The 21,349-nt window shown below is 43.1% G+C and overlaps 1 protein-coding gene across 6 annotated transcripts in view; it reads right to left on the bottom strand.

The window, feature by feature from the left end:
* LRP1B (LDL receptor related protein 1B) overlaps window positions 1-21,349 on the bottom strand; it is a 2,031,260-nt gene that overhangs the window by 1,085,956 nt on the left and 923,955 nt on the right. For all 6 annotated transcript variants that reach the window (XM_068245873.1, XM_068245875.1, XM_068245874.1 and 3 more), the window contains exon 7: window positions 12,785-12,947. In XM_068245873.1, the coding sequence (XP_068101974.1) occupies window positions 12,785-12,947 (163 nt within the window). The remainder of the gene's footprint in view (window positions 1-12,784; window positions 12,948-21,349) is intronic.

The raw sequence follows: 21,349 nt of genomic DNA, 5'->3' as shown, positions 1-21,349 counted from the left end.
GATGCAATGTAGCCTGTGTTCATCAATGAGTGCAAGCCCCTCCCACTGACCTGCATTCAACTCCAAGCCATCAAAAGTTGCCACGGTGACTGAAGAAGAGGAAGAGGAGGGGGAAGGGATAAAATTAATTCATTAGCTGAAATGGAACAGATACTTATGCTTCATCTATACAAAACTTTAAGTCACCATATGGTGTTTTTTTATGAAAAGTTAAAAACGGAATATGTGGGCAAACCAGCTGGCCAAGCTTGTTTTCAGGTAGCCTGATGCTTAAAGGAAACCTGAACTTAACCATAACTTTTATTGAAATACTATCTGAGCATGAGCAACATGCTGGGGATATATGTGGACAGCTTTAGAACCATTGTAGACTTGCATTAGCATTTCTTTTAGCTATGTAATGTGAATACATTTTATTTTCTGTTATACTAATCACTAATAATATGTTATACTCATCACTTAAGTCATGCAATAGGAGAGGAAGAATGGTTGCTATTACCCCCTACCTCCCAAAATTCCATTGTAGCTTTAGAACGCTTTAGATAGCACAGCTCTATTTTTTCTTTTTCTACTGAACTTTTTTTTTTGTTTTTCATTCTGAATTATAAATCAAAAAGCAGAGACTCTACCTGCGGTTTGAGGGGTGAACCATATTCTATAATAAGGAGCCAAGAGTACAGAGTGAATGCAAGGTGAGTGACATTTCAGAGAATTAGTGGCCTCCGACTCCGGTTATTGTAAATTTGCACAAGTCTTACATCTACAAGGTGCTCGTAGCCAGGGACGTATTTACCATAAGGCATTGTAGGCATGTGCCTACAGGGGCCTGATGATGGAAAGGTGGCTCACCCCCCTCTACAAGTGCCTCACTCCTTGTTTCCATATGCAGAGTCCCGAGTGGAGATTAAACGAGAGTGTCCGCATTCTACTGACCAGATCCCCCTTCAGTCGGGGGCACCTCTGGCTACCTAATACTAAGGGGCACCTGTAGCTACCAGAGGGGCAAGGGAAGTAAGGGATAAATGACAGCTGGGCCAGCCAGCACACTTGTGGTGCAGTTCAGCTGGTGTTTGTAGGTTCTTGGAGGGCAAAGTCTAGGGTGTCAGGACATCTGTGCCCATAGGCTCCTGTGATGTAAATCCGGGCCTGCTGGTAGCACAAGGTTTCCACAGTTTTTTGTTTCGATTAGGAGACTTAATTACCCAGAAACCAGCCCCCCCCCCCCCCCCAAAAAAAAAAAACATCCGGAAGGACTTCAATGTTCTTTGATTCAGCAAAATTCATAGGATCATTTTCGGGAATAAGGTTTCCATTTCCACAAATACAATCATGAAATACATTTCGGTGATTTTGCCCATCGCTAACGAGCATGTGATCAAAAATGTAGGCTTGAAAAAAACTTTTTTTCTTAGGGTTACTAATCAGCAACTGTGCAGCTAGCTTTTTGAAGACTTTCAAATATATAAATGGTAAAGAAAAATCTAAAAAGTCTATAAAAAGTTTTCTATGTTAATAATTTAGCGATGCATTTAGTTCCAGCAGCTGTCAACAAGCAAATCTTCTGTGGTTCCACTTAGATCATAAGGATGGCAAAATGTTTAATTAAGACATTTGGGGAAGGAAGTTGAGTAGAGAAGATAAATGTGTATTTTTATCATAACGGAGTAGAACTTACAGGAAAGTAATGAAACTCTGAGCTGGAAGACATCAATTCTTAAAATGAATGTTCTGTTCACAAAATGCATGAGTTAACAATTCATCTGTTTATACAAAGCTGCTAGCTTAATTGTTTTATAGAAGTGTCACATTACAAAGAGCATTCTTCCTATTCTGTTTTTTAAAAAACAAAGACACCGGGGCGTAGCACTAGGGAGTGCAGAGGTTGTGACCGCATCGGGGCCCTTGGGCCAGAGGGACCATGTAGGGCCCTCCTTCAACCACAGTATTGGCCCTGTGCTCATAATAATCATTTCTATAGATGCTTTGAATAGTAGTATTCATTAAACTGCTCCCCATCCCCTTCTTGCACTTCTGACACTGTAGTTGCCATTGACAGGTTTAGGAGCGCGTATCAATTGTTATGTATAGAGTGCTTGGGGGGCCCCAATGTAAAACTTGCATCAGTGCCCACAGCTTCTTAGCTATGCTATGCAAAGACAAGTAGGTACAATAAAACCAAGACCAAAAGTAGAGAAAGAGTAAAGGAAAAGTACAGTGATAGTAGTAGTACGGACTGGTTCAGACCTTGCTTTATTATTTAGTATTTATATACCGCCAACATCTTCTGCAGTGCTCTACAGTCTATATAGTCCTGTCATTAAAAGATATCAGAGCCAAATAAAGATGGAGAAATGGGGGGAGCAGGCATATACTGTTATGTTCTCCTCTCTGACCCCCATCTTACCTAAAAGTCCCCTGGGATCCCCTTCTGGGTCGTCAGAGTTGGGCTTTACTACACATGTCCTGCAGCACACGCCTGTGGCCGGAAGTGCATTGCGCTTGCTGTCAGGATTACGTCATGTGAAGTGCGCTCTCAGCCGTGGCCCGCCCAATGTCTGCACAGTAAAGCCCGACTCCGGCGACCCAGAAGAGGACCCCTAGCTTTACTGTGCTGGCACTGGCCGGGCTGCGTGCCCCCCAGAAGAGGATCCTGGGGGCTTTTAGGTAAGATCGGGGGCAGAGAGGAGAATGAGGGGGAGTGGTGGGCATTAGGACAGGTGACAGTATATTCCTGCTCCCTCCATTTCTACATCTTTATTTGGCTCTGGTATCCTTTAACTGTCTCTCAGACGGGGTTAAAATATAATCCCTACCACAGTCACACGTCCATCATAGTCTAGGGCAAATTTTTATCTGTATGTTTTTGGAATCCATCAAAAGTGCCATTTTTTTGTTTGTCTGAGAGAGGTCTTCATTACAAGTCGTCAGTTATTTCGGCACCTACCAGCTGCCGGATTTCGGTGCTGCTAGACAGTCAGTCATGTTAACTATGCAATTTGGGCACTGGCAATAGCCAGACCCAGAATTATGTGGCCAAGAGAACATTTAGGTAATCATTAGGATAACATATTTGTTATATTCCCTGAGAGCAGAAAGTGTCGTCTTTCAGATTCTTCCTGCGCCTAATTGAGTATACAACCTTTCCATACATATGCCTTCTTTACGACAAATAACTACTCCTACCTGGTAAATAGTAGCACTTCTGACCAGGGATTTATGAGATAAATTTAGCAAAAGGGAAATGCTCCCTGAGCTTGCAGGGAGTGCTCAGAAAGGGTTAATTAACCTAAGCTTCTTCCTCTTGCCAATGCTCCTATTCATCTTCTGACACTTCTGCCTTCTAAACCAGAACTTCTTCTGTGAAGGCAGAAATGGGGGAAAAGGCAGAGCACTCTGGAATGCACTCCATGCTCCTCTTCCTCTTCTGACACTTCTGCCTTCTAAACCGGAACTTCCTCTGTGAAGGCAGAAGTGGTGAGAAAAAGCAACGCACTCTGGGGCGCACTCCATGCTCCTCTTCATCTTCTGACACTTCTGCCTTCTAAACCAGAACTTCCTCTGTGAAGGCGGAAATGGGGAAAAAAGCAGAGCACTCTGGAATGCACTCCATGCTCCTCTTCATCTTTTGACACTTCTGCCTTCTAAACCAGAACTTCCTCTGTGAAGGCGGAAATGGGGAAAAAAGCAGAGCACTCTGGAATGCACTCCATGCTCCTCTTCATCTTCTGACACTTCTGCCTTCTAAACCAGAACTTCCTCTGTGAAGGCAGAAGTGGTGAGAAAAAGCAAAGCACTCTGGAGCGCACTCCATGCTCCTCTTCATCTTCTGACACAACTGCCTTCTAAACCAGAACTTCCTCTGTGAAGGCGGAAGTGGTGGGAAAAAAGCAGAGCACTCTGGAGTGCTCTCCATGCTCTTCTTCATATTCTTACACATCTACCTTCTAATCTGGAACTTCTTCTGTGAAGGCAGAAGTGGCTGGAAAAAGCAGAGCACTCTGGCGCACGTTCCATTCTCTTCGTCATCTTCTGACACAACTGCCTTCTAAACCAGAACTTCCTCTGTGAAAAGAAAGTGGCGGGAAAAAGCAGAGCACTCTGGAGTGCAACGGCAAGAGGAGGCACCTCAGACGAGTTAAATCCCTCTGGGTGGCCTATTAGACATTAATGGCTGTGTGCTGAGTTATGTTGATGGGGCAGCAAACTTACACTGTTATACAATCTGCAGTACATTATATTATATTATATTAAAGCTTGTCAGGAATCAGGATCTGTGCCTTTGTTATTCTGCTGGTGGCAGCACTGGTGAACTTTGGTGCGGACATCTGCTGTCCACCACCAGCAGATGGCCCTCGTCTTGCTGGGAGCTGTGTAATTCCCTGGCTTGCCAGCAGATGGAACTGTGAGGAGATTCCCGGACAGTGACCTGATCAATGTGCTGCATATTTAAGGATGGACTTTCTAGCAGCAGGGTCGGCCTGCTCATGAGGCGGGGTGAAACATTTGCCTCAGGCGGCACATGTGGGGGGCGGCACCCGCCTGTCCGTGGGTGGGGGGCTGCCCGCCAAGCTGGAGGAGTAGCGGGCAGAAAGGGGGTATTGTGCCTAGCAGTGGGGAGGGGGGTCGGACCCCCCCCCCTCTCCTGGGTCCCCCGATCTGCACTCCCTTTCAGCTGTAAATAGTTAAGTACCAGTGTGTAGATTAAGAGGCAACGGGCGGGGATCACTCACCTCTTCCGCGTTCCTGCGAGCGCTCCACTGATGTCACTTCCTGCAACGCCGCCCACTGTATTGTAAGTGGACGGCGTTGCAGGAAGTGACGTCAGTGGAGCGCACTTTGGAACGCGGAAAAGGTGAGTGATCCCCGCCCGTTGCCTCTTAATCTAAATGCTGGTACTTAACTATTTACAGCTGGAGGGGAGCGTAGATCGAGGGACCCAGGCAAGGGAGGGGGGGGGTCTGACCCCCCTCCCCACCGCTAGGCCCAATACCCCCTTCCTGCCCGCTACCCCTCCAACTCGGTGGCCCCCCCACCCACGTGCGGGGGGGGGGGGCTCAATTTTTTTAAATTTTGCCTCAGGCGGCAAAAAGTCTAGGGCCGGCCCTGCCTAGCAGCACATTGCTAGATCATTCTGGTACTCCTGCAGTGTTTTGACTCTGGCCATTTTCCATGTGCTCCTAGATCCTTGTCCTGAACTCCCGATATTGACCCTTGCTAGTCCGACTATACTTGCCTCCTGTTATATTCTGTTTGGGTTACAGCACTCCAAATACTCCATGTCAGGGTCCTGTGCACTGACTTCTACCTTCAATATAATTAGTCAGTTAGAGGGGTCCTGATATTGGTGGTCATTGTGTCACTGATTGTATGGCTGTATATGTATCGTGGTTGTACATTTGAATTGCTGCACCTTTGTAAATAAACACCTTATTCACCTTCTAATCCAACCAATCCTTACAAAGCTACTGTACATTGTATGAAAGTGTCATATCTTCAGTGTAGTCCCATGGAAAGATCTAAAATATTGACAAATATGTGTAATGCTGGGTACACACATTGCGACTTCCCGCTCGATCCGCGGGAATCGATCCCGGTCGATCGATTATTTCCGACATGTTCGATCGGGTTTTGATGGATATAGCCATCAATTTTGCATACTTAACATGAGTAAATCGACGGCTGTATTGATTGAGACCTGAATGAACATGTCGGAAATAATCGATCGACCTGGATCGAGCGGGAAATGTGTGTACCCAGCATTAGGCGTACTCACTTTTGTGAGATACTGTATATCCATAATACAGAGACGTGATATAGTCCGACTTTCAATATCCCAGAAACAAGTCATACATGAAGACACAGCAGAAGCCTCATACTTTATTTCTTACTTTGAAAAATGATTGGCGTCACAGCGAATCGGGGAGCCCATCTGTCATTTGCGGCAGTATGGCTCCATTCAAGGATTATGAAGAGAACTTTCTGCGCAAAGTTATGTTTTCAAGCTGTTCCCGTCAGCACTGAGCCCACTGCCGGGATGCATTTTAATATCAAATCAGAGGGAGACGAGACTGACAAAGTCCACATATGGGTGACAAGCTGTTTCTGCCATAAATATTTTTACAATTTTTTTTCTACGGAGATATTTATGTTTGCAAATTCCTCTATGTGATCTTACTGTCACTTCAGGACGCGGCTGTGATGATCCGTCATATCTGGTGTCACGGGATGGTAAAAAAGAAGAAATGTCCCCAGTAGGGACACAAGATAGAATCTTTAAAATCCTGACAGAGGTTCTAATTGTTCCCAGAATGTTAAGAAAAAACATGGGTTCCTTTTTAACGTCCCTGGCGGTATCGCTCGGGGTGGAAAAAAGCAGCCAGAAGCGGCCGGTAACCCCGACTCTGACTCATGGTAGCCGCCGGGACGGAGCTCTATGCAGAGTGCAGCAGGCATTTTAACTCACCTCCCTCGGGATCCAGACGCTGGCAGACATTCTCCTTTCCTGTCTTTGGAGACTCTGCATCCCTCTGGTGAGATCGCCATCGAGAAAGACAGAGAACTCACTATAGGGTTACAGTGCCAACTGGAGGACGTAGGGAAAATTGCAGCGCTGGATCCCAGGGAGGTGAGTAAATGCTGAGCTGCCGCTGATATCTCTGCGGTGTGATTTTGTTCTTGATTTTAGCTTCTAAAAGTATGCTTATACACTGCCCCTCTTTTAGAACCTAAAATCTGGAGATGATCAAACCGCCAGGGAGGTTAAAGATCCACTATCATGAGAAATTGTAAAGCATAAAATGCATGTGAATGCATATGTATAAAATATAAAATGAAATGCAGTGCAAAATACTTTTTTCCCATGTAGCTGTCACTTACATCTGATAGTAAAAATCTGACAGATCTTTGGGCCATTCTATCACCTCATGGGGATTCTAAGGCTTTTCTTTCATTCTAAAAGCACTTACTGAACAGTACAGTAGATGCTCAGTCAAACTATCAAATTAGTGTGAAATTGAGTAGGGGGGCAAGCCAGCATACTTATATACAGGGCTGTTTCTTGCCATTTTGGCACCCCAGGCAAGACACCTTTTGTCTTCCTTCTCCAATCTCCCTCTTCCTGGTTTGCCTATGCCTAAAAACAGCCCTGCTTATATAGATCCTTTCCATAGACTGCTTTTCTAAAGAATAAAGAAATTACTGAGAACCCCCCGGGTAAATAGACTGGTCTAAAATCTGTCATTTTTATTTGCTTAAAGGGGAACTGAAAAAAGAGGTATATGGAGGTTGTTATGTTTATTTCCTTTTAAGCAATACCAGTTGCCTGGCAGCCCTGCTGATCCTCTGCCTCTAATACTATTAGCCATAGCCCCTGAACAAGCATGCAGCAGATCAGGTGTTTCAGACTTTAAAGTCAGATCTGACAAGATTAACTGCATGCCGGTTTCTGGTGTTATTCAGATACTACTGCAGAGAAATAGACCAGCAGGGCTGCCAGACAACTGGTATTGCTTAAAAGAAAATAAATATGGCAGCCTCCATATACCTCTCTCTTCAGTTCCCCTTTAATGTAAGTGACAGTGACATAGGAGAAAAGCTATTTGTGGTGCATTTTACTCTGGGGGAAAAAAATCTACTTCTTATAAATATGTATTTTAGCAATTGTACAGTTTTTTGATAGTGCCCCTTTAAAACAAAAAATATCATGTTTGCTGAGAAAAAGTCTTTGCATTCAGTCTGCCTCCATATATATTGCGAGGATTAATGGCAAATATATCAGGCTTGATTACGGTGCTTTGTTTTTTATGCCCATATAAACCACAGTCATTATACGGCACTTCTAACGGAAATTGAGAGACGCGAGTGTCACAGCTTGCTGCTAGTCGCTGAAATTGTCCAGGTGTTAAAAATGAGTAACAAAGACTCCTGCCCTGTATAGCGGATTAATTACTCCTATGCTGAATGCCACTTGGCTTCCCCTTTCCTCAGTTATTGCATCAGTCCATTCGCCGGATCATACAGGGTAAGATGTATAGTCAGGGTCTCCATCATCCTTACATACTAAATCCTTCTGCTCTGCCCCTCTGCTGATCTGTAACTGAGCTATCCCTCTCTGCTGGATTCCGAAGCTTGCTAGAGCAGAGTCCCCATTATACGGAATTCAGGCAACTGGAAGTCTCAACTAACCGGCATGCCTGATGGATAACTGGGACTAGGGCTGCTTCTAGACTTTTTGCCACCTGAGGCAAACGTCTGAGGATCCCACCCCTCTGATAGGTAGTATAATCGCCCCCATTATAGGTAGCCTGGAAAAAGGAGTAGAAGCAGGCAGGGGGGGGGGGGGGGGGGGGAAGCAGCAGGCACAGAGGTAGGAAAAGAGGTCAGACCTCCCCTCCTTCACCTGGGTCCCCCGTGTTCTGCACTCCCCCTCCAGCTATTAGCGCAGTGTACAAGTATGAGGCAGTGGGCGGGGAAATGATGACTCACCTCCTTACATTCCAGCGCTGCGCTCCAGACCTCTGGAAGGTAGACGGGAGCCCCGCCCCCTAGCACAAGAGGTCATCGGCGCTTCTCTAATGGGAGATAGAAAAGTGACCTCTTGTGTTAGGGGGGCAGGGCTGCATGGTAGAAGCCAGCAGAAATTAACCTCGGGAGGCCCAGTAAGTATTTTAAACTTTATTTCCACAGGTTATAAACTAACAAGCAAACAAAAAATGCAAATCACTGGCAGTAGATTCTGATCACCATAAATTTACACAGGAAAATGCTCCGGGGTCCGCTGTACAAAGAATTTGCAAGATTGCAAGTGCAAGAGTAATCCTCAGTGGGCTCCAGGCATCTCTAGTAAACATTTTTATTGTGTATACAATATTCATATAGCACCTTGCAAAACCTATAGTATTGTGCACCAGTGATGAGTGAAAATGCCGATATTTCTATTTCAAATTAATTTTCCCAAAAATAATGTAAAATTTGACTTTTGATCATAAAATACCTTTCGAAAATCATTTTGTAATAAGTTTGTGATTTTTTTTTTGTGTGTGTGTTTTTTTTTTTTTTTTTTTTGCGATTTTACACATGATGTGATCTTTCACTTTTTTCCAGTGGTTACACAAACAATACAATAAAAAATATTTCCTTTTTTTTATAAAAAATTATCGATTGTACAGTAAAACATTTTTTTTAGTGATAAATGTGATTCAATTTCCAATTTTTCTTGATAGAACTCGATAGACAGTGGCGGAAAATTCTGATCGATTTTTGAAAAAAATCGAATGGTGTAGGGTAGATTGTCAATTTCTTGATTTATAGACAGACCTAAGCAATTTTTGGGGGAGATTGTGATTTTTTCATAAAAAAAAAAAAAAAAAATCTAATGTGTGTGTGAGATACTTGGCCCTTTTTTACCGTGGCCCTTTTTACATGTACACATCTCATCTGGGTTCCTGAAGCAAAGGTCTCCAACTGCTAAAGTAGCATGTACCGTAGGTGCCTCTCTATATTAATGGGGCAGTATAAGCGAAGCAAGAAAAAAGGGTGCAGGAGCCCTTATGGAAAAAAAATGGCGCCTCCATAGACGTCTATGATAAAAGCCATTTTTACCGGCATTGGATGGAAGATGGGGCACATGCCGGTGGCCCCTCCCGGGCACCTCAGGCCGCCCAATTTAAACATTTTTTATTGCAAATCACAGCTTCTGTAAAACCGTGATATGTGGCTATGAAGGTTAAATTGGGCGCCCAGAGGCACCTGATTAGTGGCAATTCATTGCAAAGAGGTTTTGCAGAAAAAGAGGCTTGCAGATAACTACATTGCAGCATTGCATAGCGGGCATGGAGGGAGATTTAGGGTTAGGCGACACTAGGAGGGGTTAGGTTTAGGCAGCACCGGGGGCGGGGGGAGGATTATGGTTAGGCACTACCTGGGGGAATTTAGGGTTAGGCATCACTGGGGGGGGGGACTCCTAAGTATTAGGCACTTGGGGTCTAAGGGTCAGGCATCGTGTGTGTGTGTGTGTGTGTGTGTGGGGGGGGGGGGTGTCTTAGGTTTAGGTGCCACCAGGAGGGTCTTAGGGTTAGGTACCACCAGGGGAGGGTTCTGTGTGATAGTAGGGTTAAGTTTAGCCATAGTAAAATATCTGTAAATGTTACCAATAGTTTATTAAATTCAGTAGTACAATATCGCTAACCTTAGCAATATTTTACTAGTGGTAATCCCAGCACCATTTTTTCCAGGCAACTTTATTTTATGTATGCAGTTTAAGACCTTTGCCTGAGGAAGCTAATTGTGACCTGTGAAACAGACTGGATGGACAAAGTTATACTTTTTATCTATAAGATTAGTTATAAGATAGCCTAATGATGTTGATCTAGGGATGTTATCTGATTGCCATCTGGAGTCAGGAAGGAATTTTTCCCTTTTGGGGCTAATTGGACCATGCCTTGAGGGTTTTTTTTCGCCTTCCTCTGGATCAACAGGGATATGTGGGGGAGCAGGCTGGAGTTGTACTTTGTACTGGTTGAACTCGATGGACGTATGTCTTTTTTCAACCAAAATAACTATGTAACTATGTAATATTCCACATTATGTTACATATACACATTATATTTTTCACTTGAAGTTCAGTTTTAACTTCGATAAAATAATAAAACAGTGTGTTCCTTCTACCCTGCATTTTTGACTATCTTGCAATCTGGATCTCATATCTACAATCAAGCCACTCCTGACAAAGAACAAGATATACAAATAGAGTGTAAACGCCATCAAGGGCAATCTCAAATAAAAACTTCACACATTCCAAAAGCTCTCATCAAAACAACCCAACAAGGTCTCTTCAAAATAAAGGGGGAATTAAATGGCTGTGCCCTTGAATAGAGACAAAAGTTCAAGAGGGACACAAAATCAAAAAAACTTTGTATGGTATTAAATGGATTCACATCCAAACACATATTTCCAAACAATCCTGAAGCACTATGGTTGGAAATTCATTAGGAGCAAAACAGAACAAGCAACAACAACAACAAAGAACCTAATAGGTCGTATTTGTCAACACATGGGCACACAGTCACAAGTGGAGCAGTTTGAAACAGCAGCCAATCAGTGTGCTTGTGTCATGCAATGTGAAACCTGATTGGTTGTTCTAGGTATTCACTGAACACTTGGTCTAGTATTCTTGGCAAAATCAACCCCAGTGAGTTTGGTTGGGCCACCATATACATTGTTGAATGAAGGAGCCATAAGAAGACCATGGTGTGTCCATCACTACAGAATGCCTAGTATAACAGCATACACAAAACTAAAGTGATTAGCTAGAGGAACACTTAAACTGTTCAACTGTTTACAGGGCTGGTTGTAGACTTGTTGCTGCCTGAGGCAAACTTGTGAAGATGTGTTCCCACCCCCCGATTTGGAATGATCGCACAGCACCCGACAATTTACTCTGCTTCATTTAATGTTCTCACATGACATGCTGCAGTTCAACACAATGGCACACTGGCTGGCTGTGAGTCTGTGACAAACAAACTGCTCACCCTCAGCCACTCCATTCCTCCTCAGGAAGGTACACACAGTGCAAAAATGTTGCCCCTGAAATCTCTGCGCCTGATGCAAATGTTTCACCTTGCTTCATGAGAGAACCGACCCTGACTGTTTCATTTGTAAAGCTTTAGATAATGGAACAAATTGGTTCTGTCTAGAGACAACAGCATATCACTACTATTTGCACAATTTAGATAGGTAGGGGGAACACCCATGCAAGGGTCAATAAAACGCATGCAGAAATACATAATCTTTACAGGGGCAAAACAGGGTTATTGGCAATCTTAAAGGGAACCTGAAGTTTGTGGGATGTCTAGGCTGCCATTTTAATTTAATGTTAAATTAAACAATACCAGTTGCCTGGCAGTTCTGCAGATATTTTGCCTCTAATACTCATAGTAATAGGCCCTGAACATGCATGTAGATCAGATGTTTCTGACAAAAATCAGAAGCAGGACTGCTAAGCAACTGGTATTTTTTTAAAAGGAAATAAATATGGCAGCCTCCACATACATCCTGCTTCAGGTTCCCTTTAACACATATTTCAACCAACAAAAAAAGATATTTAAAAATGATATAATTTGGTGATTTCAATGACGTCACCATGTAGCATATTCCTTAAAAGCGGTTTAAAACCCTGACATAATATTCAATAAAAACATGTTTTCCTACTTTTTATATGCCATACGGTTGTCATATATGCATTTGTGCATAAGTATTATTATTCATTTACAAATTATACGTTCCCAAAAGTACAGTTTTTTGCTTTGTGAGCTGACTTTGCATTTTATTAATAACTGGTTTTATTCAATATGTATTGAAGGCAGACATGCTTTGACTCTCTGTCTGTGTTGAGCTGCTTCTCCACAGTCAGAGAATGGGTCAAAGTCACATCCCTCACTTGATGCATTTAAGTACACACAAGTTAACATAATCTACAACTTCGGATGCATCCACATTTCACTACACTGAACTTTCAAGCTTTGTATGTAACCCTTCCAATGCTGGTCTAGTAAAAAAAAAAATGCTGGGTTGCATTTAATATGCTGTAAATAATGTTTTACATCAAATATTTATATTCCGCTTTAATTTTAGTTTCCAGAGACTGCAAGGCAGAGTCTCTTTACAGCATCTATTGAAGCACTATAGATACAATTTAGGGATTTGGGACAAACCTTTTTAGAAAAGCTGTCTGATTGTCAGTGGAGGAAGCAGCCATGAAACTAATGAATGTGTCCATTCATCTTACCCTGCAATGGGGTCCAGAGCGATCGCCTTAGGGTTGAGGAGATCGAGGTCGATCAAAGTGATGCACACGGTTCCATTGCGGTTACATGTAAATATCCTGTCGTTCCCATGATCCACAAAGTAAAAATTTCCAGTAATCCAGTCAACGGCCATTTGCTGAACATCTGAAATAAAAGAAAATTACAGAAAAAAGTTTATTCCAGGTTTCAGGAGAAGAGTAAAGAAACTGAATAAGATTTGTTTACTAAAATTAAAGAAATACCATCGCAACCTATGTTTGAAAGCAGGGCTGATGACTGGGACAAAGTACCCCCCCCCCCCTTCTTCATGTGGTCTCTTCCAATTTTCACGGCTCATGTCATTATCATACAGAGGCAAGTGGTCAGATAGACCCCAGTTGTGTGCAATCAGATGTCTAGTACGGTGGTGTAGAGGTTAGCGCTCTTGCCTTACACCGCTGGGTCCCCGGTTCAAATCCCAGCCAGGGCATCATCTGCAAGGAGTTTGTATGTTCTCCATGTGTCTGCGTGGGTTTCCTCTGGGCACTCCGGTTTCCTCCCACATCCCAAAAACATACAGATAAGTTAATTGGCTTCCCCCTAAGTTGGCCCTAGACTACGATACATACATAACATACATAGATATATGACTATGGTAGGGACTAGATTGTGAACTCCTTCGAGGGACAGTTAATGACAAGACTATATGTACTATGTATAGCACTGCGGAAGATGTCGGCGCTATATAAATGCTAAATAATAATAATAATAATAATAATAATAGTTAGGTGGAACTGGTATTGTTTAAAATTAAATAAATATGGCGGCCTCCATATACTTCTCACTTCAGTTATTCAATTAGGCTTTCTTTGGGTTGTACATTTTGCTAAGAATGGTTTTATTCTAAATGCATTTTAATGGGAATAATAAAAAAAAAAGTAAAAAACTATTTTTCAGTTTTCGGCCATTATAGTTTTAAAATAAAACATGCTCTGCGGATAAAACCCACACATTTTATTTGCCCATTTGTCCCAGTTATTACAATGTTTAAACACTTTGCACCCAGACCTTGTTTCCCCCTTATGGACCAGATCAGTTTTGACATTTTAGCTATGTCCCTATATAATCAGCAATAACTTTATTCCTACTTATGACACCTAAATAAAATATATATTGTTTTTTTCAATAAGTAGAAGCTTTCCAGAGGCGCCAATAGAATAAAAGTCACTTAAACGAGCTTAAAACCGATGGGACAGTGGTGGGCCTATCCCATCCATGCAGACAAAGCAAACAAAGGAAGGAAGGACTGTGGCATCAACAGTCAAACAACAATTCATTTATACTCCACAGTAAAAATAGGCAACGCGTTTCACGGGCTCAATCCGGCTTCATCAGGCCAATCAAAAAGGAGCATACAGCTTATCAGCATCAAAACCACACTGAGCACCACTGAGGCACTCAGTGTGGTTTTGATGCTGATAAGCTGTATGCTCCTTTTTGATTGGCCTGATGAAGCGGGATTGAGCCCGTGAAACGCGTTGCCTATTTTTACTGTGGAGTATAAATAAATTGTTGTTTGACTGTTGATGACACAGTCCTTCCTTCCTTTGTTTGCTTTGTCTGCATGGATGGAATAGGCCCACCACTGCCCCATCGGTTTTAAGCTCGTTTAAGTGACTTTTATTCTATTGGCGCCTCTGGAAAGCTTCTACATATTGTTAAGTCCACCCTTGGTGGAGGGTTGTACCCATCTTCTTCCCAACTACAGAAAGCGACTTTTAATCCTGAGTGGGGTCAGGTTAATCTCCCCACCTGCCTTCACAGTGGTTGCCTAATGGTAGCCCTGGTTTGTGAGTATTAAATTGTTATATTACTCATTATTAATTATCATCTATACAATATCACACTATTGGGCTCTTGGTGTCCCACCTTGATTTATAGTTTTTTTTTCAAGACTGCCTAGGCTTTTATCCTATGGCATTTTTCCCTTGAGCAATTTTGTTTTCTATGTATTTTAACAGGAAAAAAGAGGAAACAAATTGAAAAAAAAACACACTATTTCTCAGTTTTACCAATTCCCATTTAAAAATGAAAAGCACTACTGTAAATAAAAAAACACACATTTTGTTTGGCTATTTCTACTGTTTATCACAAGGCTTAAATTATGTTCCTGTCACAATTTATGGTGAGGAAATTTCAATCTGAAATAATGCTACAGTGTGTATTTTTCAATATGAACTGAGAAAATAAAAGTATTTTAATGGTAAAATTAAATCTTATTAGCTCAGGGAACGTATATTCCCTTTCACCAATTAGTGCTGCAGCAGATAGTGCCAGAGGTGTGCTCAGGAGCAAGCTCAATCAAGCACAGCACTGCTTCAGCTACAAGACGTATATCTACGTCCTTGTGGCTTAGTTGAAGTCACAGAGGACGTAAATATACTGTAGTGGTGGAAAAAGTGGTTAAAAGATGTCCAATGTATGGGAACAATATTTTATTTGGAAATCAAGGTGTATTTTCTTCAGTTTTGCATCCATCAATAATTACAAGGCCTTATTTGCAATACTAACAGTAATATACACTCATGATATACATATTAAAAAAAAAGTTGAACCCCTGAGGTAACTATTTATGTACTTTTTATGTATTTTTTTAATATATAAATATTTTATTTTGGTAACTATGGCAGAGTGGGGGAGGTATGGGGAAAATTTTAATGAGCTGAATGTATTAGGTTGTATTTTTACTATTTGGCCCCTAGATGTCCCACCACTTTATATTCCTGCATACTGTGAATATGCTTACAGGAAGTACTGTGCTTATGTTTTTACTCTGTCAATGACCACTGGCATCTCACTGATGCCGGTGATCATTGATCACGTGTACTTTAATCGATGAATGGGAAGTTTGTTCCCATTCATTAATCAGTGTACTAACGGGTGGCGTTGAGAAGGCACAGCTCCCGATCTCGTCAAGGTACGTATATATCTGCCCATGGAGCCATTAATAACCACCAGCCTCCACTGCAGTAAATGGTTAATCTAAAAATATGAAACTGTGTACTTTGCTACTAATGTTATATTTACCAACAGCACTAAAAATTCACTTTATTATTTTATAAGTTTATTATCCGTTCAGGCTTGCTTTAAAGAACAAGTGACACCCATACTGACCTAGAAGTAAAAAACACATACAGTGGCTTGCAAAAGTATTCGGCCCCCTTGAAGTTTTCCACATTTTGTCACATTACTGCCACAAACATGCATCAATTTTATTGGAATTCCACGTGAAAGACCAATACAAAGTGATGTACATGTGAGAAGTGGATCGAAAATCATACATCACTCCAAACACTTTTTACAAATAAATAACTGCAAAGTGGGGTGTGCGTAATTATTCGGCCCCCTGAGTCAATACTTTGTAGAACCACCTTTTGCTGCAATTACAGCTGCCAGTCTTTTAGGGTATGTCTCTACCAGCTTTGCACATCTAGAGACTGAAAACCTTGCCCATTCCTCTTTGCAAAACAGCTCCAGCTCAGGTCAGATTAGATGGACAGCGTTTGTGAACAGCAGTTTTCAGATCTTGCCACAGATTCTCGATTGGATTTAGATCTGGACTTTGACTGGGCCATTCTAACACATAGATATGTTTTGTTTTAAACCATTCCATTGTTGCCCTGGCTTTATGTTTAGGGTCATTGTCCTGCTGGAAGGTGAACCTCCGCCCCAGTCTCAAGTCTTTTGCAGTCTCCAAGAGATTTTCTTCCAAGTTTGCCCTGTATTTGGCTCCATCCATCTTCCTATCAACTCTGACCAGCTTCCCTGTCCCTGCTGAAGAGATGCACCCCCCGAGCATGATGCTGCCACCACCATATTTGACAGTGGGGATGGTGTGTTCAGAGTGATGTGCAGTGTTAGTTTTCTGCCACACATAGCGTTTTACATTTTGGCCAAAAAGTTCAGTTTTGGTCTCATCTGACCAGAGCACCTTCTTCCACATGGTTGCTGTGTCCCTCACATGACTTGTAGCAAACTGCAAAAGGGACTTCTTATGCTTTCTGTTAACAATGCCTTTCTTCTTGCCACTCTTCCATAAAGGCCAACTTTGTACAGTGCATGACTAATAGTTGTCCTATGGACAGAGTCTCCCACCTGAGCTGTAGATCTCTGCAGCTCGTCCAGAGTCACCATGGGCCTCTTGACTGCATTTCTGATCAGCACTCTCCTTGTTCGGCCTGTGAGTTTAGGTGGATGGCCTTGTCTTTGTAGGTGTACAGTTGTGCCATACTCCTTCCATTTCTGAATGATCGCATGAACAGTGCTCCGTGGGATGTTCAAGGCTTTGGAAATCTTTTTGTAGCCTAAGCTTGTTTTAAATTTCTCAATAACTTGATCCCTGACCTGTCTTGTGTGTTCTTTGGACTTTACGGTGTTGTTGCTCCCAATATTCTCTTAGACAACCTCTGAGGCCGTCACAGAGCAGCTGTACTGACATTAGATTACACACAGGTGCACTCTATTTAGTCATTAGCACTCATCAGGCAATATCTATAGGCAACTGACTGCACTCAGATCAAAGGGGGGCAAATAATTATGCACACACTACTTTGCAGTTATTTATTTGTAAAAAATGTTTGGAATCATGTATGATTTTCGTTCCACTTCTCATGTGTACACCACTTTGTGTTGGTCTTTCACGTGGAATTCCAATAAAATTGATTCATGTTTGTGGCAGTAATATGACAAAATGTGGATATCTTCAAGGGGGCTGAATACTTTTGCAACCCACTGTATATAAGTAGATAAATACTAGCTCTACTTACATAGCAGATGTATTGCACTGTTCCCATTATGATTCCTGTGAATTTTATAAAGGAAAAGCAGATAATCCTATTCTAGTCAGTTTCCATCTTGGTTACCTGTGAATGAAGCTAATCCTTACACCATTTCCTTTCTCACTCTTTTTTTCTCCTCTTGCTAATTGTTTATTCATTACCCGCCCTCCTCCCAGAGTCTTCAGACTCTCCCACTGATTTCTATGCTAGGAAGTGCACTTTATGTTATTAAATCGGAGGGGGAAATAAAGGGAAGAGGAGGAATATATTATAGATAAAAAGATCCCCCAGCATGCAACTGTTTGGCAATGGCAATTAAAGGCCCAGGGCTCCCAAGGTATGTGATAACTCCAAACCATAACGACAGAAAAAGTTTTGAAAGTTTTGAATGCAGGATTAGCATCTTTATCACTTAATACACTCAGACTAGTTGCTGTTGAAATTTTTATGGTGTTAATCCCACTTTAAATAAGATTTACGGCAGAGCATCTTCTATGAACATCACAATCCGGCCTCAATACCCGCTGCTATGCTGGCACTGATCAAATGCCATTTCACTCTTTTTCTTGTTTAATTTTTTTATTGCTATTTACTACAGTATTTTTTGTCTGTTTTCCTGAATTTATACCACCGTATTATTCCTCTTGGCACGAACGTCCAGTAAAAGAGCAAACAATTACAGAATAAGGTCCCGTTTCCAACAGCGCTCTGGTTTTCCAGCTTCCACCGGGTTGGATGCCATGCTTGCTTTTTTGTGTTTTTTTTTTCTGTGTTGTTTTGTTTGCTGGCATATTTTGGAATTTACGATGGAAATGTTTTTACACATGTAGATGGGCTGCCTCCCCTGCCAGGACCCATGCACAACACAAACAACAACAAAAACAAAAACACAACCATTACGCTGCTAATTTCTGTGTAAGTGAATTTCTAGCTGGTTGCCAAAGCATTATAAAATTATAATGGCGTCCCATGCCATCTGAACCGCGCAATAAAAGAGAGATTTATGGTGGTATACACAGCGATTACAATCTTTCCTAAACACATCGTGTAAATCTACTGTGATTATAAATCAAAAAAAGAATTTCTCTCTCTCTCTACCCCCCCCCCCACCCCCCTCTTTCCCTTCAACACAAGGTCTTCCACTGTTGATCTTAAAAGTAAAAAGCATAATCTGTTATTAGTAACAAACACATCAAACACACGCAGTCAAATGAGACATGCTGTTGAAGATAATGCGACAGGACCACTTAATCCTGCCAGGCTTTACCAATTCTAATTGCGCCACCCCCAGGGGAATAATTCTATAGCCTTTTCCACCCTTTCATAAGAGCGCTATCTCCTGCGGAGAGGGCCATCGCTACCTTTAGTTTTACAGGAAAAAAAAATGACTGCCGCTGACAGTTCTGGCAAAGCTTTGATTTCATTTCCTTTTTGTATTGTTGTAAAGAAAAATGCTATTATTACATAAACTAGCATTTTAGCTTAAAGGAACACTGTAGGGGGGTTGGGGAAAAGGAGTTGAACTTACCCGGGGCTTCTAATGGTCTCCCTCAGACATCCTGTGCCCATGCAGCCACTCACCGATACTCCGGCCCCGCCTACTGTTCACTTCTGGAATTTCAGACTTTAAAGTCGGAAAACCACTGCGCCTGTATTGCCGTGTTCTCGCTCCCGCTGATGTCACCGGGAGCATACTGCGCAGGCACAGACCATACTGGGACTGCGCAGTACGCTCCTGGTGACATCAGCAGGAGCCAGGACACGGCAATGCAGGCGCAGTGGTTTTCAGACTTTAAAGTCTGAAATTCCAGAAGTGATCCGGAGGCGGGGCCGGAGCATCGGTGAGTGGCACAGGATGTCTGTGGGGGACCATTAGAAGCCCCGGGTAAGTTCAACTAATTTCCCCACGACCCACCTACAGTATTCCTTTAAAGGGTACCTAAAGGATATGGAGGATGCCATCAGGGCCAGTTCAAGCCACACTGAGGTCCTGGGGCAAAATGAACCTGGCATGTACACCCCCAGCAGGGCTGCCATCAGAAATTTTCGGGCCCCACACTGGGCAATATTCTGGGCAAATCACAATCTTTGAAGGCCTGAACACACTAATGTCCATGTGTCAGCTTTTCACACGTTCACCTGCCTGGGAGAGTTCTTTGTATGTTCAGTTCATTTAGAGTGTAACTATGCTTGCACAGAACACTCCCAGCTATGGGAGCACGATGGAGGAGGAGCGCGGCCAGGGGTGTAACTAGAAATCACTGGGCCCACCTGCAAAATTTTGGATGGGGCCCCCTCTCCTTGCACACTGTATAGGGACTGTCTACAAATCTTCAGAGTCACAAGGAGAAGTCAGCACACCATCCACTTATTCATGGGTGCTTGATGAAGTGACATAGGCAGTGTCACATGTCAAAGTCCAAACTGCAAAGATCGTCAGCACACCATTTGTCAAAAGCACATTGTAACGATTGCGGAATCGTCTCCGTGATCAGCGCACCAGACGTGCGCTGACGCGGCGGATTTCCTCCACAAGCGTATTATTGAGGACACCCAGGCTAGGTGCTATGCACCTGCAGAGGGAAATTCCTGTCGGCAGGTGGAGCTGTGGAGTGCAGAGGAACAGCTCCTCTGCCCTACCACACACGCCAGACAGGAACTGTACGAAGGGAAGAAACGCAATCGCAAGAGAAGCGATTGAGAGTGAGCACAGAGACAGATTGTGTGTGTGTGCATAAAATTAGTCGCCAACCCGCGACTGTGCACACACCACAGCAGATAAGAAGCAGGAACGCGATCGCGAGAGGTGCGATCGCCAGACGTGACACAAGGTTACAGCAAGGCGGAGCACGAGAGTAGCAAAGGCACAGCAAATAATACAATAAGGAGATACGGAAAATAACAAATGCTAGCTAACCGCGAACACCGCACTCATTCGCAACAGTGCACGCGGTTATGCGCGGTCTCCACGTGATAAGCACAATAGAGACAAGCACGCCTAACTAACCAAAGACAGACAAACACGAAACAGAGAACGCGAGCGCTTGCTTAACGGTTACCTCACCGAGCCTACAGCAAGCGTTTCGAATCAGACAAGACAGACACACGAAAACAGGGACAAGCGAGAGATAGGATCCACAGCACTAGCGAAAAGTGGCTAGCGCGATCCAAGTACAGAGTAGCAGAACAGAAGGATCCCCAGCGCTAGCGAAAAGTGGCTAGCGCGATCCCAGAAGACAGAACAGAAGGATCCCCAGCGCTAGCGAAAAGTAGCTAGCGCGATCCCAGGAGACAGAGTAGCAGAACAGAAGGATCCCCAGCGCTAGCGAAAAGTGGCTAGCGCGATCCCAGAAGACAGAACAGAAGGATCCCCAGCGCTAGCGAAAAGTGGCTAGCGCGATCCCAGGAGACAGAACAGAAGGATCCCCAGCACTAGCGCTAGGGCGAGTGCGATCCAAACACACGGCAGACAGAACAGATGAGGTAGGCAGAAACAACCGCTGTTTCAACCTACACTCCAGACTCAATCAGAAGGATCCACAGCCGCTAACGCTAGGGCTTGTACGATCCAAACACAAGACAGACGGAACAGGCAAAACAGATAATACAACCTGACTGGACTAGAAGGGGAGCCTAAAGCAACCCCCAGGAATTAACTATACTAGATAGCAATGGCTGACACTCCAGCAGTGTCCATCAGGAACAGACCATGGAAGGGAAATGTCCAGC

The sequence above is a fragment of the Hyperolius riggenbachi genome, chromosome 7, assembly GCF_040937935.1.
Source record: "Hyperolius riggenbachi isolate aHypRig1 chromosome 7, aHypRig1.pri, whole genome shotgun sequence".
In the NCBI taxonomy this organism is placed as follows: Eukaryota; Metazoa; Chordata; class Amphibia; order Anura; family Hyperoliidae; genus Hyperolius; species Hyperolius riggenbachi.
Note: the sequence above shows the minus strand (reverse complement) of the source record. Positions and strands in the feature narration are given on the sequence as shown.